We start from the raw sequence: 17,828 nt of genomic DNA, 5'->3' as shown, positions 1-17,828 counted from the left end.
GTTTACGTCCGCTTTATACAGTGTGGACATACACGCGGATAGCTATAATTGCGTACACATAACACGCCACTTGGCTTAAGAAAGTCGGCGTGTATGTTTACGCAAAGTCATGTCATGTTGGAATTGAAGATCAATGATGAAGTCAAATGTCCCCTCAAAAACAATCAAGGTTGAATTCTATTAAAGGGTTGACTTATCCAAATTACAAAGCAACATATTCTCTCAAATACCCCATATGGTATCCAGCCTTACAGATAGTTTTGGTTTTCATTTCTCCAGGTTTTGAGAAATCCCCGCCGGGCTACAGTGTTAGCCCGATAAGAAGAAACTGAGGCTGTGTTGGTAGTTGTTATGGATTTATAGGGTTACACAGGCGAAATGAAATGTATTACCTGTAACTCCAGTCATGTCTTTATTAGGATTGCACGATATTGACAAAATGTGATATTGCGATATCGATATTAATTTAGATATTTTTAAACATATGTAAAATTACAAAAGTTACGGGAAAACGCATCAAAATAGATCCCTAACAAATTAAACAAGTTTTCTTACAACACAATGTTTATTTCAACTGACCGTCATATTGGACTGCTACAACATGAATAAATAAATAAGGACCATGTCTACAGAACAGGACATGTTTCACTGGTTGTACAGTATAAAATAAATAAATAAAGAGAACGGGACACAACTTTTCCTTCGCTTCTCTGATTCGTTCCGTTTTGTTGTCTATCTATTTCTTCACTCACACTGTCACTCTGTCGAAATATGCACACACGTGGTACGCTCCATAGGGTTTGTCACGTAGTGGACCCGTGCGCTGACGTGCACTAACATGTGCAAGTGGCACGGTAACTGGCCAATGAAACATGATCATTATAGCGTTTCAAGCGGGCTCTAAATCAAACACAACTAAGCCACACAGCCAACGGACGGGACGCGGCGCTCCACAAAATAAACAAAATATTGCATACTTATTGCGACACTTTCGATATATTGCAATAACGATATTGAGTCGATATATCTTGCACCCCTAGTCTGTATGCGCAGCACACCATCACTCCCTATCACAAAGTACATGAAGGAATGTAAACCCATGGGGATCAGTCTATGCATCAGTCTAGTGTCGCCATGGCGCTATCAACAGGTTAAATCGGAGGCTGAACTAAATATATAAAATAAAACCTTGGACTGCTCTGAACTCTTTGCTTAAAGTATGAATCCAGCTTGAAGTTAACATTTGTCACAGTGATCAAAGATGTAAGAGATGTTATTTCTGACTTTGACTTAAAGCAACCTGTACAGCTTCATTGATCTCATCTGCACTTGCCACCATTTTTCTGTCACTATTTTTCATGGATGTAGCTACTTTTGTTTTGCTCTGGTACAAGATGACGTCCATATTCTTAATCAGGCCCACACAGATTGGCTGAGGTATTTGCCAACTTGGAATGATCACAAAAACAGACCTATTTGAATCGTGAATATCAGAGGCATTGAACCAAGCTAATACAGTAGAAGTCAGTGTAACTTTATTTGTGGTGGTGCTCAAAGCATTACATTTAACCAAGGTATTTCCCTAACCTTCACCAAGTGTTTTAATTGCCCAAACCTGTAACCAGAGTGTATTTGCCATCCCCACTATCTACTGTCATAATCATGCATCTTATATATTCACAAACATTTGGTTCGGGTCTAAAAAAAACTTTGTTGTATAACATAATCCAGGGTTTTGCGGAAACGTCCAATATCAACATGTTGTCTGGCTGTAAGGATGCTCTCCTAAATAAATCCACAGACCTCACTGTGGACTACTTTCTCTCCAAGAACTAGTTGCATCTCAAGATTCATAGGTGGATATCTTCAAATCTCTGCACATTAAACAGACACTATGTGATACCACCAGATACTAACAAGTTAAAATATGTTGTGATTTAGGTGAACTGACCCTGTAAGAATAGATGGTAGATGACTCAGAGGAATGAAATACAGATAGCTTTTTCTTTCGTTTGCCCAAAATTGTTTCTCATCATTACACAGTGGCATGAAAATATGTGCTTTCAAAAGACATTCTGCACTGAGTCACAGTCAGTCTTTGCCTTCACTGATAATGGGCATGTAGGCTACACTGATGTAGCATCGGCAGACTGATGAGTAACTCTCACAACACATTTCTGGATACGGAGGACGCTGACAATGGAGGTTCTGTAGAGAGTCATGTATTTGCATTAATTAATGCTAATACATGTCCCTTCTAAGATCTGTTTTGTCTCAAAGAGTTGGCCCCCTTTTTTTTTGGCTCATTATTAATCGCCCTGCAGCTAATATGTTAGTTATGCTTTTTACACACAATCCATTCATTAATGTATAATCCACAATGCCTTTTTAATCAAACAATGTTGTCCATCTGTTGCAGCCTCTTGAAGGTTTTTGTTAAGACCCAGCCCTGTGATGTGACAGCTTGAGTCAGAGCTGACTGAGGAGAGTGTAGCTGACAGCTGAAGCAAAGAGCCTGATTTCCTGCTTCAAATCTGCTCATAATGCCCCCCTCAACCAACACCACCCATCTGGAAGAAACAGACGCCTGTTGGCATGGCAACCGTGTGGGAATGTGTTTAATTTCTCTTGATACGCAATGCTAACAACACTACAACATAATAATGCTCAAGAGAAGAAGGAAAAAAAAAAAAAAAAAAACCTTTCGAGCTGCTACCATGGCATCGCTTTTGTATTTTATTTTTAATGTCAGGCAACACAAATACAAACCTGGAAAGCAGCTCCAGCAGAGGATGGTCTCGCTAAATGTTGCTTGTGAGCAAACTGTGATTTTTTTTGTCAAACTCTGAAACGTTATGGGTGGAAATGAACCCCCTGACGTTTCCTGATGTCTACCTATTTGTCATGGTCACCGTGTCTTTGACCACGTCTGCGCTGACAGGACTGCCAATGATAACACACAAAAAATTATGCAAATCTCCCATCGTGCTCGTCAGCAGTTCTTCTCGGCTGGGGCCGAGCTCAGCGGGCTGCCCTTTGAGCTAAATTCATTTCATTTGTAGTTAATTTTCAAGTTGCCGCCTGCGCAAATAAACAAATTATCTCTGCCACAGATATATCTACAAAGGCATAGAGCTGTAGCTTTTGCTAATTTTGGATTATGCTTCTTTTTTTTTTTTTTAAACACAGTTGCTAAATGTTCACCTCTTTGTCTTAAACACACGGCTACAATAATCCCCCCCCCCCACACCCCCCCTTGTGATGTCGAGGAGCCGTGTTTAAGCGTGATGTTTGTGCTGTGATTTGGTGGCTGCCCCGGGTCAAACAGCGCTGTCGTGTTTCGCCCTGCAGGCTGTTTTGCAGCTTTGTGGTTCTATCGAGCAGGGCCCGTGCATCAAGGAGCAGGTGGGGGAGGGAGGGAGGGACGGAAGGAGGGAAGGAGGGAGGTGGAGGAAAGGGAACAGCCTGAAATAGGAGCTGACATTCACCTGGATGCCCTCTGTGAGGAAAAGAAGTGGAAAAAAAAGGAGAAGGAGAAGGATCCTGAGGCTAGAGCGCGAGACGGAGAGCAGTGTGTGATTATGGTTACTAAGGCTACAGCATGCGGCCCCGTTGGGAAGGGAGGGGCTTGGAGGAAGGTCACACGGCTGAGGTACAACCAGCTAAATCAACGCTGATGTGTAGGGTCCCCGGTGGCGTTGGGGTTGAGGAAATGTAGCCGTTTAGTTTGCTCAGGAGGAACATAGATTGTCGCTTAGAACAGGACCTTGCGCCTTATGCCGTGGCTTATTGCACACCCTCTGGGCTGTAAATCCCTTTGAAACGCCACATAAAAGAGGATAAAAGATGTGGAAATAGATGAGGAGACAAGTATACGAGATAAGATTTCTTTTTGTGAGTTGAACGCCTTGAAAACATCCCGCCCCAGGGGATGGAGGTCACCTGGCATCTGTGTTCGCCGGTTGAGAAAGGGACCACTCGGATAGCGAGCCTGCCCTGTGTTTAACTACCCGTGTCTCGATGGTCACCGAGGCTCAAATCCTTCTCCGCCTCTATCTCTGATGTCTGTATCCCGTGATGTCTTGGAAACAGACTGCCAAGCTTGAGCTGTTTGGAGAAAGGAACTGATGCAACATAAATATCAAGGCAAGGATTCTCTGTCTTTCTTCCTCCCCACACGCATACGCACACACCGCAGGATGGAAATCAATAGCCTTTCAAGAGTTATTCAATGCAGAAACTAATGGGGAACAAACCCAATGCTGTAAAATCACCACTGACTCCTCACACACACTGGGTGTAATGTAAATGACTTGTGCTCAAGCACGCCGTCGGAGACTGCCCTCCCCCGAAAAACGCTCCCATAAGTAGTTTTTTTAAGCAGCAGTCACGACTCATATTTACGTTTATAGTGGCAGCGCCCTCTCCTAATTGTTTTACGGGAGCGAAGCAGGAAGTAAGGTGACAAAGTATAACCCCGATTTTTCCATTGGGCACGTCTGTGCTGCGTTCCGGTTTAGTTCCGTCCTCCGCCACACCAGGAGCGTCTCAGAAGCGGAGCGTCTTCTTGCCCGACTCGCAGATTTTACTCTACTAAGTACTTTCCAGAACAATCACGTGTTTATTAAGCTAGTATCTACCTTCCACTCCAAGCACTCCTACAGTTAAACTCCATGCCTTCTTATAGGCTATATTAGCCCTCCAACACAATCTGGACTGTGGTCATAACATCTACATCTTATAACTTATTCACTGTTATATATTGTTCTTAACGTATATACATTTGTCAAGCAATTCTAATTCTATTATGTTTACATTCTTGTCTTTTCATAGTCATAGTTAATATTTAATAATAAGCTGTTGTACTGTTCAATCCCAAGTGTTTGGGTAAATTGACTGGATACTCTCGCTGTTTCACTTCCTGCCCGGTTGTCCAAACGCCGCGTGGCTTGCGTGAAAATAGACCTGCCACGTATCTTTACAGGAGCGGATCGGAGAGCTGCTTCATGCATGCATCCGGAACGCAGACGCGCCCAGTGGAAAATAGGGGTATATAGCGCCAAATTTGGCATAAGGAGTTAGGTTGGGGTTGTGGATACAGTAGGTCAAACAAACACTCAGACGACAGCGGTTCGTGTCCCATTTGAAAATAAAAGTCAATGGCAAGTTTTGTTTTTCACTTAACGGAACAAATGGAGCTGCATCACGTTCTCCTTCACATGCGTTACCTGGAAGTTAAGTAACTGAACAGATGATTCTAACCCAAGCCATGATCTTTTACTAAATTTAACCAAGTAGGTTTTGTTCCTAAACCTAACCAAACTGTGACCACCGCTTCATTACGTTAATGATGTGTTGAAAACCGCCACCGTTACGTTTAGATAGGAGGATGGAAAACGCTCCTGTTGGTCGTTTTAGAGGGTAAGAATAGACAACCTATATTGTTCTATTCAAGGGGGTAGGTGTTTATGTCTTAATTTATGTAAAGGGAATTATTATTATTCTGTATTGTTCAAAACTTTATGCATATTCAAAACATCACACGTTTCGGGATGTTTTTTTATGAATCATGTACATCTCAAAAACAAATCTGTTAGAGAATGAGACCTTGGTAAAGCCATGAGGCTAACACTTTACTTGAAGGTATCTACATAAGAGTGACATGACACTATCATGAACACATGACACTGTCATGACACTATCATGAACACATGACACTGTCATGACACTATCATGAACACATGACACTGTCATGACACTATCATGAACACATGACACTGTCATGACACTATCATGAACACATGACACTGTCATGACACTATCATGAACACATGACACTGTCATGACACTGTCAATAATTTGATTGTGCTTCTGTCTTTATTGCTGACATTTATTATTATTACAAATTGAATTACTTGCCTCAAGATTTTAACATGATAATACACATGCCATTGGTTTTATTCACAGTGTGGTTTTATTCTATGATTTATTTTAAATTATTTATGGTTATTCATTGTGTGGCATTTTTTACTTTTTAAAGCACTTTTAAACACAGCACTGATTACAATTTTTTAATGGTATGTGTATATTTTTTAACCTCAAGGGCAAGTAATTCAGACAGTATTTTAGACCCTTTATATGTTTTTATTTTAATTTTTTAGGTTAAATAATATGTCTTTAATATGGGATAGAATTTCTTTTGTATTGTGACACCGGGCTATTTATTTACACATATATATATATATATATATATATATATATATATATATATATATATATATATATATATATATATATATATTTATTTTTTTATTTTTTATTTTTTTATTTTACTTATTTATTTTGTAATGTCTCTAGGAGAGAGACCAGGGCAGGTGTGGAGGTGACCTTTTATTTAAAGTTTTAATCTCCCGCTGTCCGTCCTGTCCAGTGGTTCTTTTAACCTACCTTTTAATGTCTGGCCTTCTTTAAACAGCTTATATATAACCAAACCTGTTTTTGTAAGGAGGTTTTTAAGTGTTTTATTCACACCAGTGGTCCCCTTGTGCCCGTGCCCCTCACAGCGCCCATCCTGGGCGTTGCGTTTTAACCCAAACCTAACTCTAACTCTAACCATAACTTGTCATGACAAAACTCGAATGACACTTACTAAAAGAAGTGTTATGTCATAAACGTTTATGACTTGTTTATAATGTTTATGACACGTTCATGACAGTGTCATGTCATTTTTATGTAGATACCTTCAAGTAAAGTGTAACCGCCATAAGCTTCAAAGTTTAAATCTACATAAAAGACATGGAATCACAAGAAATCACGTCTTTATTTTTCATGGTCCTGTTGTGTTCTTTAACCCCCCTAATGTTGCAAAGTAGACACAGTTATTGTTTGAGCCTCCTGAACAGTTATTATTGAACTTTTTTTTTCATATTTGTGATGTGCTATATGTGGGCATATCCCCTGCATCCCCCCCGGAATCTACGCCTATGGTCGTATGGTTTGGAGAATTTGTTGTCCTTGTCATCTACTATTTTCCAGGATAATAAAAGGCAGCAGCAAATAGCCAGCATAAGACACATACAGTACGAATGGACAAAGGAGCTTTTGTTGATTAAGAAATGTGGCCATCTTTCTTCTGGACATTGATTGGGCTGAACGTCTGACTAAGCAGCTCCCCATTAACTATAAGGGCACTTTATGTGCATGCACATTCATCTTGGGCAGAAAGCTTCCCTCCCCTCTAGGCTCAAAGCGCTGATCCCCTCACACTGTGGGGTGACGTGATTGAAAGCCAGACAAAACAAGACTTCATTTGGAGAGCGAGCCGTAGCGTAACACAATCATTATCTTTGCTACGAACACATCATCGGCCTCGTCGTTAGCGTCATTCTCCATTTAGGGTCGCTTACTGGATGAACAGTGTTTTTGCTTCTTCCTAGAAATCTGTTCGTCGCACAGAAATGTATTGATAACCTCAGTTGTTGATAGAGCTGCGAAGATGAATTGATTAATCAATTAGTTGTCAACTACTAAATGAATCGCCAACTATTCTGATAATCGATTAGTCTGTTAAAAATTCCAGCTTGTTACATTTGAATATTTTCACCTTTCTTCACTCTTTTGTGAGAGTAAACTGAGTATTGTATGAGCTGTGGATCAAAGACAAGATATGTGACGACGTCATCTTGGGCTTTAGGAAAAACCGATCGACATTTTTCACCATTTTCTGACAGTTCATAGACCATACAACTAATCGATTAATTGAGAAAATATTCGTCAAATTAATCAACAATGAAAATAATCTTTGAATTTACAGTTTTCTGTGTAATCATCAATGCAGAGGATATTTCTCTGTTTTAAGCAGCGGAAGAAACAGAAGAGTGTTTCTACCAACTGAAGGAAAAGATGAGCACTTTTCTGAATAAATTACAACTGAGATCATGTGTGTAGATCATATGTTTATTTGCCTTTGCAAGAACACTGTGGTTCCTCTTCTCTATGTTTATGTGTGATATATCAAGTGAATAATAGCCTGTGCAGGTATATATCACCTGCAGTGGTGGAATGTAACTAAGTACATTTACTCAAGTACTGTACTTAGGTACATATTTGAGATACTTGCACTTTACTTGAGTCTTTTCTTTCCATGGCACTTTCTACTTCTACTTCTGATACATTTCAGAGAGAAATATTGTACTTTTTACTCCACTACATTATTCTGACAGCTTTAGTTCCTAGTTACTTTACAAATTAAGATTATTTCATGTAGTTTACAAAATACAATTTATTATTATAAATTAAAGTACCCAACAATATAATGGCCTATAAGTACGGATGAAATGATCAGCCGATTAAACACAGAACTGCTTTGATCGTTGTCAGTCTCTAAAATGTAAGGATTTTTCTACATTGAGTACTTTTAGTACTTTAAGTACATTTGCCTGATGATACTTACATACTTTTACTTAAGTAACATTTTCAATGAAGCACGTTTACTTGGAACAGAGTATGTGGTATTAGTACTTTTACTTAAGTAAAGGATCTGAATACTACCTCTGGTTACCTACTATGAGGCATAGAGTGGAGTGTGCAAGTCTTATATGCTGACAGTGCTACTCTGGAGGCTTTTTTATTATTAAACTTGATCTTTTGGCAGGGTTAAGTGCTGCCTGTGCTGTCCTATAAGTGCAGCCAGTCACTGGTCCACACACCCTTGAACAACATTTCTGTCCACCAGGGGTGTCAATCCTCTAAAGCTGTGGGCAAAGTTCCTGCAGCTGTATATCATGCAGCTCCAAAAGGCTGGTTCCTGATTTTCTTGGGACACGAAGGGCATAGACTCCTGAGTCCTGCCTGCTAACATGCGACTTGTTCAATGTGCAATAGGAGGTCATGACAGACCAGAGGGATTGTGGATCTTGAATGCAACTCCGATGGGATTATTTGGGGTTATGGCTGGAGGGGTTTTGCTTGCAGTTACAGAAATAAAAAAGCAAGTTTGCAAGATGAGTTTGGATTCACGTGTGCTCAAAGATGGCGAGTGCCTACACCTTGTACCGTTCGCCTAGAAAACCTTTTCTCCCCCCAAAATGATACCAGGGATGTGTTTTTTTTCGGGGGTTCTTTTGTGTTTATAGTTGGTGAAAAGAAGATAAAGTCAGACCGGTTGTCTCTTTAAATCAAGCTGCAGTGTTGATGTGCCCTCAAGCTGAAATGGTAAGAACCATTTCCACCTCTGCGGCAGGGAGCCTGCCCAAATCGGCGCACTAGAGCGCTTCAAACGTGATTCTCATTCCCTTGGTCACTTGTGGTCTATGGTCGCCTGCACTCGTGGAGAGGAAAGCAATTTGTCTTTTTCTATGGGAGTTTGTTTCTTTTTTACCCCCCCCTGCGCATCTCGGAGACATTATTTAATTTTTATTTCCCTCTCTTTTTTTTTTTGTTCCATCCGCAGAACTCAGTGGCAGTCGCCTCAATCCATTTACCGCTGGCTGGTACGCCTATCTCCTCCTCTGCTGCGTTGCAATCTGTTGATAACTCCACTTGCAAGCTGCAGTTTATTGTGTTTCGCAATGGGAAACTCTTCCCTTGTACGGGGAATTCGTCCAACCTCGCAGACGATGGGAAGCGTAGGAGCGTTTCAACACCAGTTGCTTTCACCAAATTAGGTAAGAGGAAAGCCATGTTTATCACCATGCCTGTGATGTCAACGCAGCTGCACTGTACATTGCCGACATGCTTACACACACACACACACACACACACACACACACGCAGTCCATCAGTTTGTTCTGCGCAACATGTTGACACAGCTTCGCAGCCATAGTATGCATGCTGCCCAAAAAAATAATAATAATCAAAACTCAATCACTTTCTGCCACTGTTTATTGAATTTAAAACGAATTGAAATGGCTGCATGCATGTTGCACTTCACTGCTGCATTTCTATTTCTATTTGACATTAAAGTTCATGTACAACACTTCACACAACAGCGTGTCAACTGCTGACTGTTACAGTCCGACACATTAATGTCGCGCGAGTGAATGTGCGCGCCCGTGTCCACGGTTCTTTTTTAGCCACATACTGTATATTGCACTTCCAGACGTTCCACTTGGTTTCACTAATTGAACGTGTTGGCTTTTTTTTTTTTTTCTCTCTTCCTTGCAGATGGGTGCAGCCTCGGGAGCGCCGTGCACTCCGTTACTATTGCTCTCAGGCACTTCGCACTGGGTGTAGACCCCACCGCAGCCTATTGGGATTTTGACCTGCTGGATGGACACGGTGGCTGGAGGGCAGAGGGCTGCCACATAACAGGCTCCGGGGGCAACACGACCACCATTCATTGCACCCATCATAATAACTTTGCTGTGCTAATGGTGAGTAGTCTTGTGGTAGACTATACCAGTGTCATTCATTCTTAGCAAACCGCCATGCCCCCCTTCCACGCACACACACACACACACACACACACACACACACACACACACACACACACACACACACACAACACTGTTTATAGGGCCTATAATGGACTAAATGCATCTTCTTTTTTCACCATGGAGTAGACGGGAGTCACGTGTTTTAAGAGGCACTTGATGCAGGGACCTTTTTCTTTAAAGGCGTTTTTTATTGTTGCTCCTCAGCAGATGGGAAAAAGGATTTGTCAAATGCGCCACGGGGATTTTTTTGGCTTTGGAATAGGATATGCGCCACGCTAAACGTCCCCCCAACACACACACACACACACACACACACACACACACACACACACACACTACATCCTGGAAATGAGAAGTTGCGTGTGTTGTAGCTATAGCCTGCCACCCTTTTCTGTTTCTTCTTCCAAAAAGCAGCACAGCATAGAAATAGAAGATCGGCTCAAGAGAAGGAGCGCCTTGTCAGGAGCTATTCGCCTCCGAGCGCATGTGGTGTGGTAATTGGTTGCAACCATCGGCGAGCAAAAAAAAAACAAAAAAAAAAACCTAAACAAGAACCAAATGTTGGACTGTAAACCACAGCGTCGTTCGTCTGTGTCGCTCAAGTTGGTCTCGACGCCGCCGAGATGCCTTCTTCTTCTTCCTCCTCCTCTTCCTCATCTTCTCCTTCTCCTGACGACGTCCCCGTGTTCAAATTGATTTCATGAGGATAATACCAAAAGCGCAATGGCATCGCATCGCCCAGTCGCTCCATAGAGCCGCTGCGCCGCCTGCCTGGTCCGCTTCTTTTTTTGGATGAAAAGAAATCCTCCGGATGTTTACCGAAGAGTGGGATTCGTTAGACTGGGAGGTCAGTTTCTCAGTAGAACATGGAAAAGTGTTTGTGCTTGAGATGTTGCTGCTTTCCGAGTTGCCTTTTTACCTGCATATTTTATGAAGCCGCTGTTCAATTCCGTTGTTCGTGTGTGGAAATAATGTGGCTCGAGAGGAGGAAAAAAAAAAAGCCGCATAGGAATGAGAAAGAGTGGGATACAGCTGGAGGGGGGGGGGGAAGCGGCATAGAAAAACGGCATGGGGTGCTCTGGGGGAGAGAGTGGGGTGTCTGTGGAGAATACTAAGCTGTTGTCAGATGGAGAGCAGATGTCAGATTGTCATTGTGCATGTATTTTTCTATCCAACGCGGGGCTTTTGGGGAGGCGCACCGTCAATGGGCACCTTGTGGCTATCGGAATAAAGCGAAATCGGCAGATTTGTCAAATTTTCCTGGCAGCAGATTAATGATTTGAACTTCAACACACGTCCGACAAGTAGAAGGTAGTCATAGCGATGGTGGAAAGCCGTCACAGGAATGTTCACATTCACATCATACGCTCTTATGCCAGCGTTTGCGCCGGGGATTGCGCGTCTACTAATGCAGTCACCACACCCGCCTGGTCTCTGCAGTGCCCGAGAAAAGGACCCTTATTTAGGGACTTGTGACATCATTCTCCTGTATATGACCATTACAGCATTTTATAGGGAGGCTTCTGCAAGTACTAAACCTGTTGCATAATTTCTTCATGTCAAATGGAGAGGAGTTGCCTATTACTGCCTGGCTGCAAGTTGACATTTTTTTTTTAAATTTACAGTATGCACAAGTAAGGCGCCTCCAGCCATCAGTGAAGCTCTCATTTGACATGAGTTACAAATGAGAGCACTTAAATAACATTAATGCTGCTTTGGTGTCCTGAAGGAAAGTCATGGTAACAAGTTACCAAAGTCTGTATATATTCGACCAAAGTTTGACATCTGAGCTGCTGTGACAATGATCCAAAAGGTGGCTGTGTTTTAGCATTGTGTGTGTGCGAAGTATGCTTTGTGTCCTGATTTCAGCGGTCCCGTCAGTATTTCATTTAGCTGTATCACCTTCCCTGCTTCTCAATGATACAGCTGATTTCCTCCTTAGATAATCTGTCTGCAATATATACAGTGTAAGAATCCATCTCATGGTGCCTCTGTGATGTTGAGCTAACTGACAGAGGGTTAGCCACAAAGCACGACAGCGTTGAAACATGAACAATGCAACAGATTCCAAAATCATTTCAAAGAATATGTGGGGGGGGGGGTAGTAAGATGCCTGAAAGGCACCATGCATTTCAATATGCAATATCCAATTCCTGTTGATCTAGACCCTTTCAAAGTCGGTGCCTGTGCGTGTGCATGTGTGTGTGGAGATGATTAGTCTCCAAATAGCATGACAAACCAATACAATTTGTCCCCGGGGACTGAGGTTTGGGATATAGGAAAGTACTTTAATGAGAATCTTTTTGACTTGGCGCAGAAAGAATTACATGGTAGAGAATCTCCCTCCCCTGGCTTTGTGATCAGAATGCCAAATAACCGACTTGGGATGGGACGTGTGGGGGGGAAAAACTTGACAGCAAAGCTTTTGTTCAGGCATATTTTCACACTCTCCCTGCCGTGGTGGATTTGAAAGCTCAGAAGGTGTAAATAAATGCATCTTTTAGTTTTTCTCGCATTAGAAGGCAGGTCAATGACTGACCTGTTACTCAGTGATACAGATTGTCTCAGATGTGGGTCAGGTAGTTTGGTTTAGGATTTTTTCTTCTTCTTCCTGCACTGAGCTGAAGTTGAAGCTGTTAGAAAGTGGCCGTTCCAGATTTCAGCACTGGGGACAGTTCCCTGTCTCCCTCCTTATGTCCCGCCTCCTCCTCAGCAGCCCCGTGTCTGTCTGAAGGGAGGGCTGACTCAATCATTTACAGCAATGCAGCATCACTCATCATCTGTCTTCATCTCAGTGAGAAGTCTCAAACCCCCCCCCCCACCCCCCCCCCCCAACCCCCTTTTAACCCTCTCCAAAAGACACACCTCTGTTCTGCATCCACACAGTGTACTGTATGTTCCTACTCTTTCAGTAGTGGCTAATTCTGTTTATTTATGTATTCATTGAGGAGATAACGTAGATGAAGAAGTCCCTGCATTTGATTTGCTGCAATTCGCTCCAGACTGTTTAATATGCAGGAGCAGACCTTTAGAACGAGAGACACACGGAGGGGGTGGCTGGCTTTTTGTAAGTATCCAATCATAACAAAGGCCCTAAGGCCATGGTCCAATAAGGGAAGAGCTGTTCAGACATGTATTACCATACACTGTACAGATTGTGATGAATATGTGAAGTGAAGTGGATACCTGGAAACAGAAGGGCTCCTCTAGTGACACTTTACATCTGCATCACAGTTACAGTAGACTAGGTGTTAGTAAAACATGGTACAGTCTCATACAGTGTGGATGGAGTGGGTATTGGTGATGATGGTTTGCAGGGAATACAATAAAAAAGGCAGATAAAGAGAGAGAAAAAGAGTTAGATTAGTCCAGTGGTGGAAGATGTATTTAGATTGTTTACTGCGCGTCAGACGGTTCTGGCCTCTTCTGTCCACCATTAATTCCTGACAATGGACACCTCGTCGGGCATTACCCTACTTATACCATGGTCACTTGTCATATACAATACAAAAAAAAAAAAAGAACATTCATTTATATTTTGGATGCGTTTTACAATAAAATCGAAAGTTTTTTCTAACAATAACTCTGTTTCCCTGGCTAGACCTGAGGGTTTGACTGATACCAGGAACAATCTTTCTCAACCCATGAGGTTCTTATGTTGTTCACTGCTCCAGTAAATTGGACGGGCCTTAGATACGACTTATCACGCTTAGCAACGGGAGATATTTATATAGTCCGCTCAGCTCATAGAACCCTTCAGCTCAGACAGCTAAGCTATGCTAGCAAGATTCAAAGTCAATAACGTGTACGGTTGGCAATCAATAAATATAATTTGACAGTATGTTTACCAGCAAGACAAACTAGCTATCCAGCCATGTTATTGTCCCTTACCTACTGCATCTTTAATGTGGCGCATTCATTTAGAACGGTAAACAGTCAGTTTAACCGAAACTCCTTTAGTAGGTGTCCTTTATATCTTTTTTATGGACACCCTGCAGCCATTCAAAATGGAAAAAAGTATTCACCCAGACCATGGTTTAATGTAAAATAAATAGCCTACTACAAGTGAAAGTCCTGCATTCATAATACTTGATACTTTTACCCATTTGGGCCTTTAACAGTTATTTAAATGAATCCAACTGACAAGTTTAGTCAGGGAATTTCTCTTTTGATGGAACTGCTAACAACTCATACACATTTAGGTGGCCTAAAATTACACTATGCTGTTCTGTAAGGGGTCTTAAGCCAAAACGTTTGGGAACCACTGATTTAAACATGCTTTTTAAGTAAAATCTTGATTTTCAAAAGGAACAAATAACTAACTTGTGCTGTCAAGTGAATGTAGTGGAGTTAAAAGTACAATAGCTCCTTCATTACCAAATCTTACTCCGTAAAGGAGTAAATCTCATCAGCATCAGTGAGCCAATAAACGTGCAGCATGCTGGTACCAAGATCTAATAATGCTTTTGATTGGCTGTCTAACGTTGCGGGAAAAACACTACGTTATGCACAGAGACCGAGGTCATGTCATGTGTGTTGTATTTTCAGACTTTGTCTCTTAAATTACTTAAGTCAGTTTTATTTAAGAAATTCACAAGTGGTCCAGACCTTAAGTTTAAGTTAACTTTTAGTTGTTGCTGTTTTTTGTTGCAGCTTTTTTAAACGTATTTGTCGCTTTTCAACGTTTTTAGAACACTTCTTTTGACGTTTTCTGCATTTTTTTGTTTGTCTTTTTACTACCACCAGTATAAACACCACTAACATCAACTTATAACCTCTAGTTTTACACTTATCTTTGGAATTTATGGTCGATAAACCTCATTTATATGAAATTACATCAAATGTTTGTGTTAAAAAAAGCAGGAATTACGAATCATTTTGACTAATAAGATCAGAGGATGTTTATGGATAATCACAGACAGTTTATGGATATTGTTATGGATAATCACGGACTGTTAAGTCAGGATAATGCTGTAAAATTGAATAAAACGCCCAAAAGTAGTGAGCAGATTCTTAATATGACTTGTGAAGGGCTTTTTAGGTAACCATCCATCCGTGTTATTTTTGGGCAACTAGGATGAAAAACAAAACAAATTTCTGTTATATAATCTTTGAAAACAGGTCAGATTTAACCCAAGGACAACAGGAGGGTTAATGTCAAACCATTGCTTTTTTATTTCTGTCATGGTACGGCATCGACAGCTGTCCCCTATAATAGACTACTGACTTCAATAAATCTGGCCCGCAAATGGAGCAGAACAGGCAGCCTGATATAGCGTTTTTATAATACAATATTATGAAAATATGAAAATGTTCTAACATGAGGCCCACTGACCTCACTTCTCATTCTGAGAGTGGTCTCAGGAGTATCTGCTGTTTTAAACTCGTCAAACAGACCACAGCTCACTTGTCTTCGCTGCTGCGCCTCCACCTTGAACCAAACCAACCAAGACCGGATCCCATCTTGATACATTAGTTCTGATTGGCTGAGCCTTCTGCAGGCTCCATACCAGTGTGACATGACTGCTGACTGCTGGAGCTGACCACAAGGTCTTGTCTCCCATACAAAAGAACACAATGCAGCAGACTGCGAGAAACAACATATCAGCTTTACTTTGTTTCTTTTTGGTGCAACATGTTTATTGCCTACTCAATGCCTTTTATTGTCACTCAAGAGGTAGTAACTTGGAGGGAAGGAAGTAAGAATGGATGGTAGATAACGTAGAGGAGATCAAATTAGAAAGCCTTCTGTGCTTCAGTGGAGAGGAAACACCAATTGATTGTGATTGCGCTCTTTAAAAAACATCCTTTAAAGGGAGTTTGTTTACTCAAATTCATTCCACATTTGTTGCTTTCTTGTTGAGCAATCATGGCTGATACACACACTGTAAGTTGTGCAGGATACGTGTTGCTAATTGAAGATAACCTCTTGGCAACTTTCAGATCTTCTGTAGCTCAGACACAGTGTTTCTTCTTGTTTATTTGTGCATTTTTTTCTTAGCATATGGCAATCTCCGAGCTGTGTGTCCTCATTAGTCCTTTGTCCACATCCTTGCTCAAGGCGGACATGAAGAGACAACAAGCCAGTTTTCATCGTTCGCCCACAAGCCGGCTCTGGCTCCGGCAGGGTTGACTTTATCCTCATGCCCTGGACTTTTCTATCTCTGAGACATTTCCGTGCTAAAGGAGCTTTGGTGTGTGTGTGTTTAAGGAGATGAAGGGATTTACAGTTATAATGATGATGACCTGTTTAGATACAGCGTTGTGTTGGCATGTTCTGTTGATATGCATTGTAGTGGGAGGAGGAGAGGGAAGGGGTGATGACAGGCTGTGATATCAACAGAGTGGGCTGATACATTGTGGTTGTGTATTGGCTGACAGTTGATTTAAAAGGGCACTATACAATATGCACCTCTTAGGCTACATTGACACTACTACATGTTGGTTTAAAAACCAATATAAAAACTAATTTGCTACATTTAGTTCTTGTGTCCACACTACTGCGGCATTTCTGAGCTCCTAAGACGGAGACATTTGGATGATTGGTTTGAAAATTCTGGGGTCGCTTTGTATTCTGTACGGGCACAAACAGAGACTTTTCTTTCTTTTTTTTCTTTCTTTTTTTTTCAGGCATTTTAGGCCTTTATTTCCATAGGACAGATGAAGACATGAAAGGGGAGAGAGAGGGGGAATGACATGCAGGAGTAAACCTCTACATATGTGTGTCCACTCCACCAACTGAGCTAACCCGGCCACAAACAGGGACTTTTCAAAACGCTGATGCACGTCAGTCAGTCTTATCGGTTCAGTAGGCTCACATACCTTACAGTAACAGTTCCATCTCTCCGTCGGTCCAAACTAATAAATTCCTGGTCTTACTTTTCGCCATTATTGTTCTTTCTCCAAAGTATTTCCATACTTTCAACTTCTACATCCATGATTTTCAACCACAGAGTAACGTCAGACAATCTGCTTGCTGTTTACACCAGCATGTGCAGGCCCGGTGTATACGAATGGTCATGTAATATGCAATATGTGTTGTCAGACATGTAAATATGGATGGAGATTAGTTCTGCGACTGGAGCTTAAACTCTTGTGTGGACGGAGATCGTATTTGTCCCAAATGCTGCTTAAAAAAGAAAACGTAGTAGTGTAGATGTAGCCTGAGCCTCTGGAGAAGAGGAGTGAATTGGCAACCTTGCTGTGACGACAAGCCTCCAGGAAAAGTCACTGCTCCTGGCCGAGAAATACTATTTATACATAGATATGTGTTAATCAGGTGCAGGTAGATGGATTTTGTTACCTTTAGACAGAGCCAGGCTAGCAGTTTCCAGTTTATGCTAAGCTAAGCTAACCGTCTGCTGGCTTTAGTTTCATGTTTAACAAAGCAGA

General features: G+C 41.5%; 1 protein-coding gene across 1 annotated transcript in view; it reads left to right on the top strand.

Moving 5' to 3' along the window:
- adgra1b (adhesion G protein-coupled receptor A1b) overlaps positions 1–17,828 on the top strand; it is a 213,048-nt gene that overhangs the window by 141,603 nt on the left and 53,617 nt on the right. Inside the window, exons 13-14 of the mRNA XM_078273676.1 lie at positions 9,452–9,665; positions 10,165–10,373. Of these exons, the coding sequence (XP_078129802.1) occupies positions 9,452–9,665; positions 10,165–10,373 (423 nt within the window). The remainder of the gene's footprint in view (positions 1–9,451; positions 9,666–10,164; positions 10,374–17,828) is intronic.

Source organism: Sander vitreus, chromosome 17 (assembly GCF_031162955.1).
Source record: "Sander vitreus isolate 19-12246 chromosome 17, sanVit1, whole genome shotgun sequence".
Lineage (NCBI taxonomy): Eukaryota > Metazoa > Chordata > Actinopteri > Perciformes > Percidae > Sander > Sander vitreus.
The sequence above is the reverse complement of the archived record's forward strand: the minus strand, read 5'-3'. Positions and strand labels throughout refer to the sequence as shown.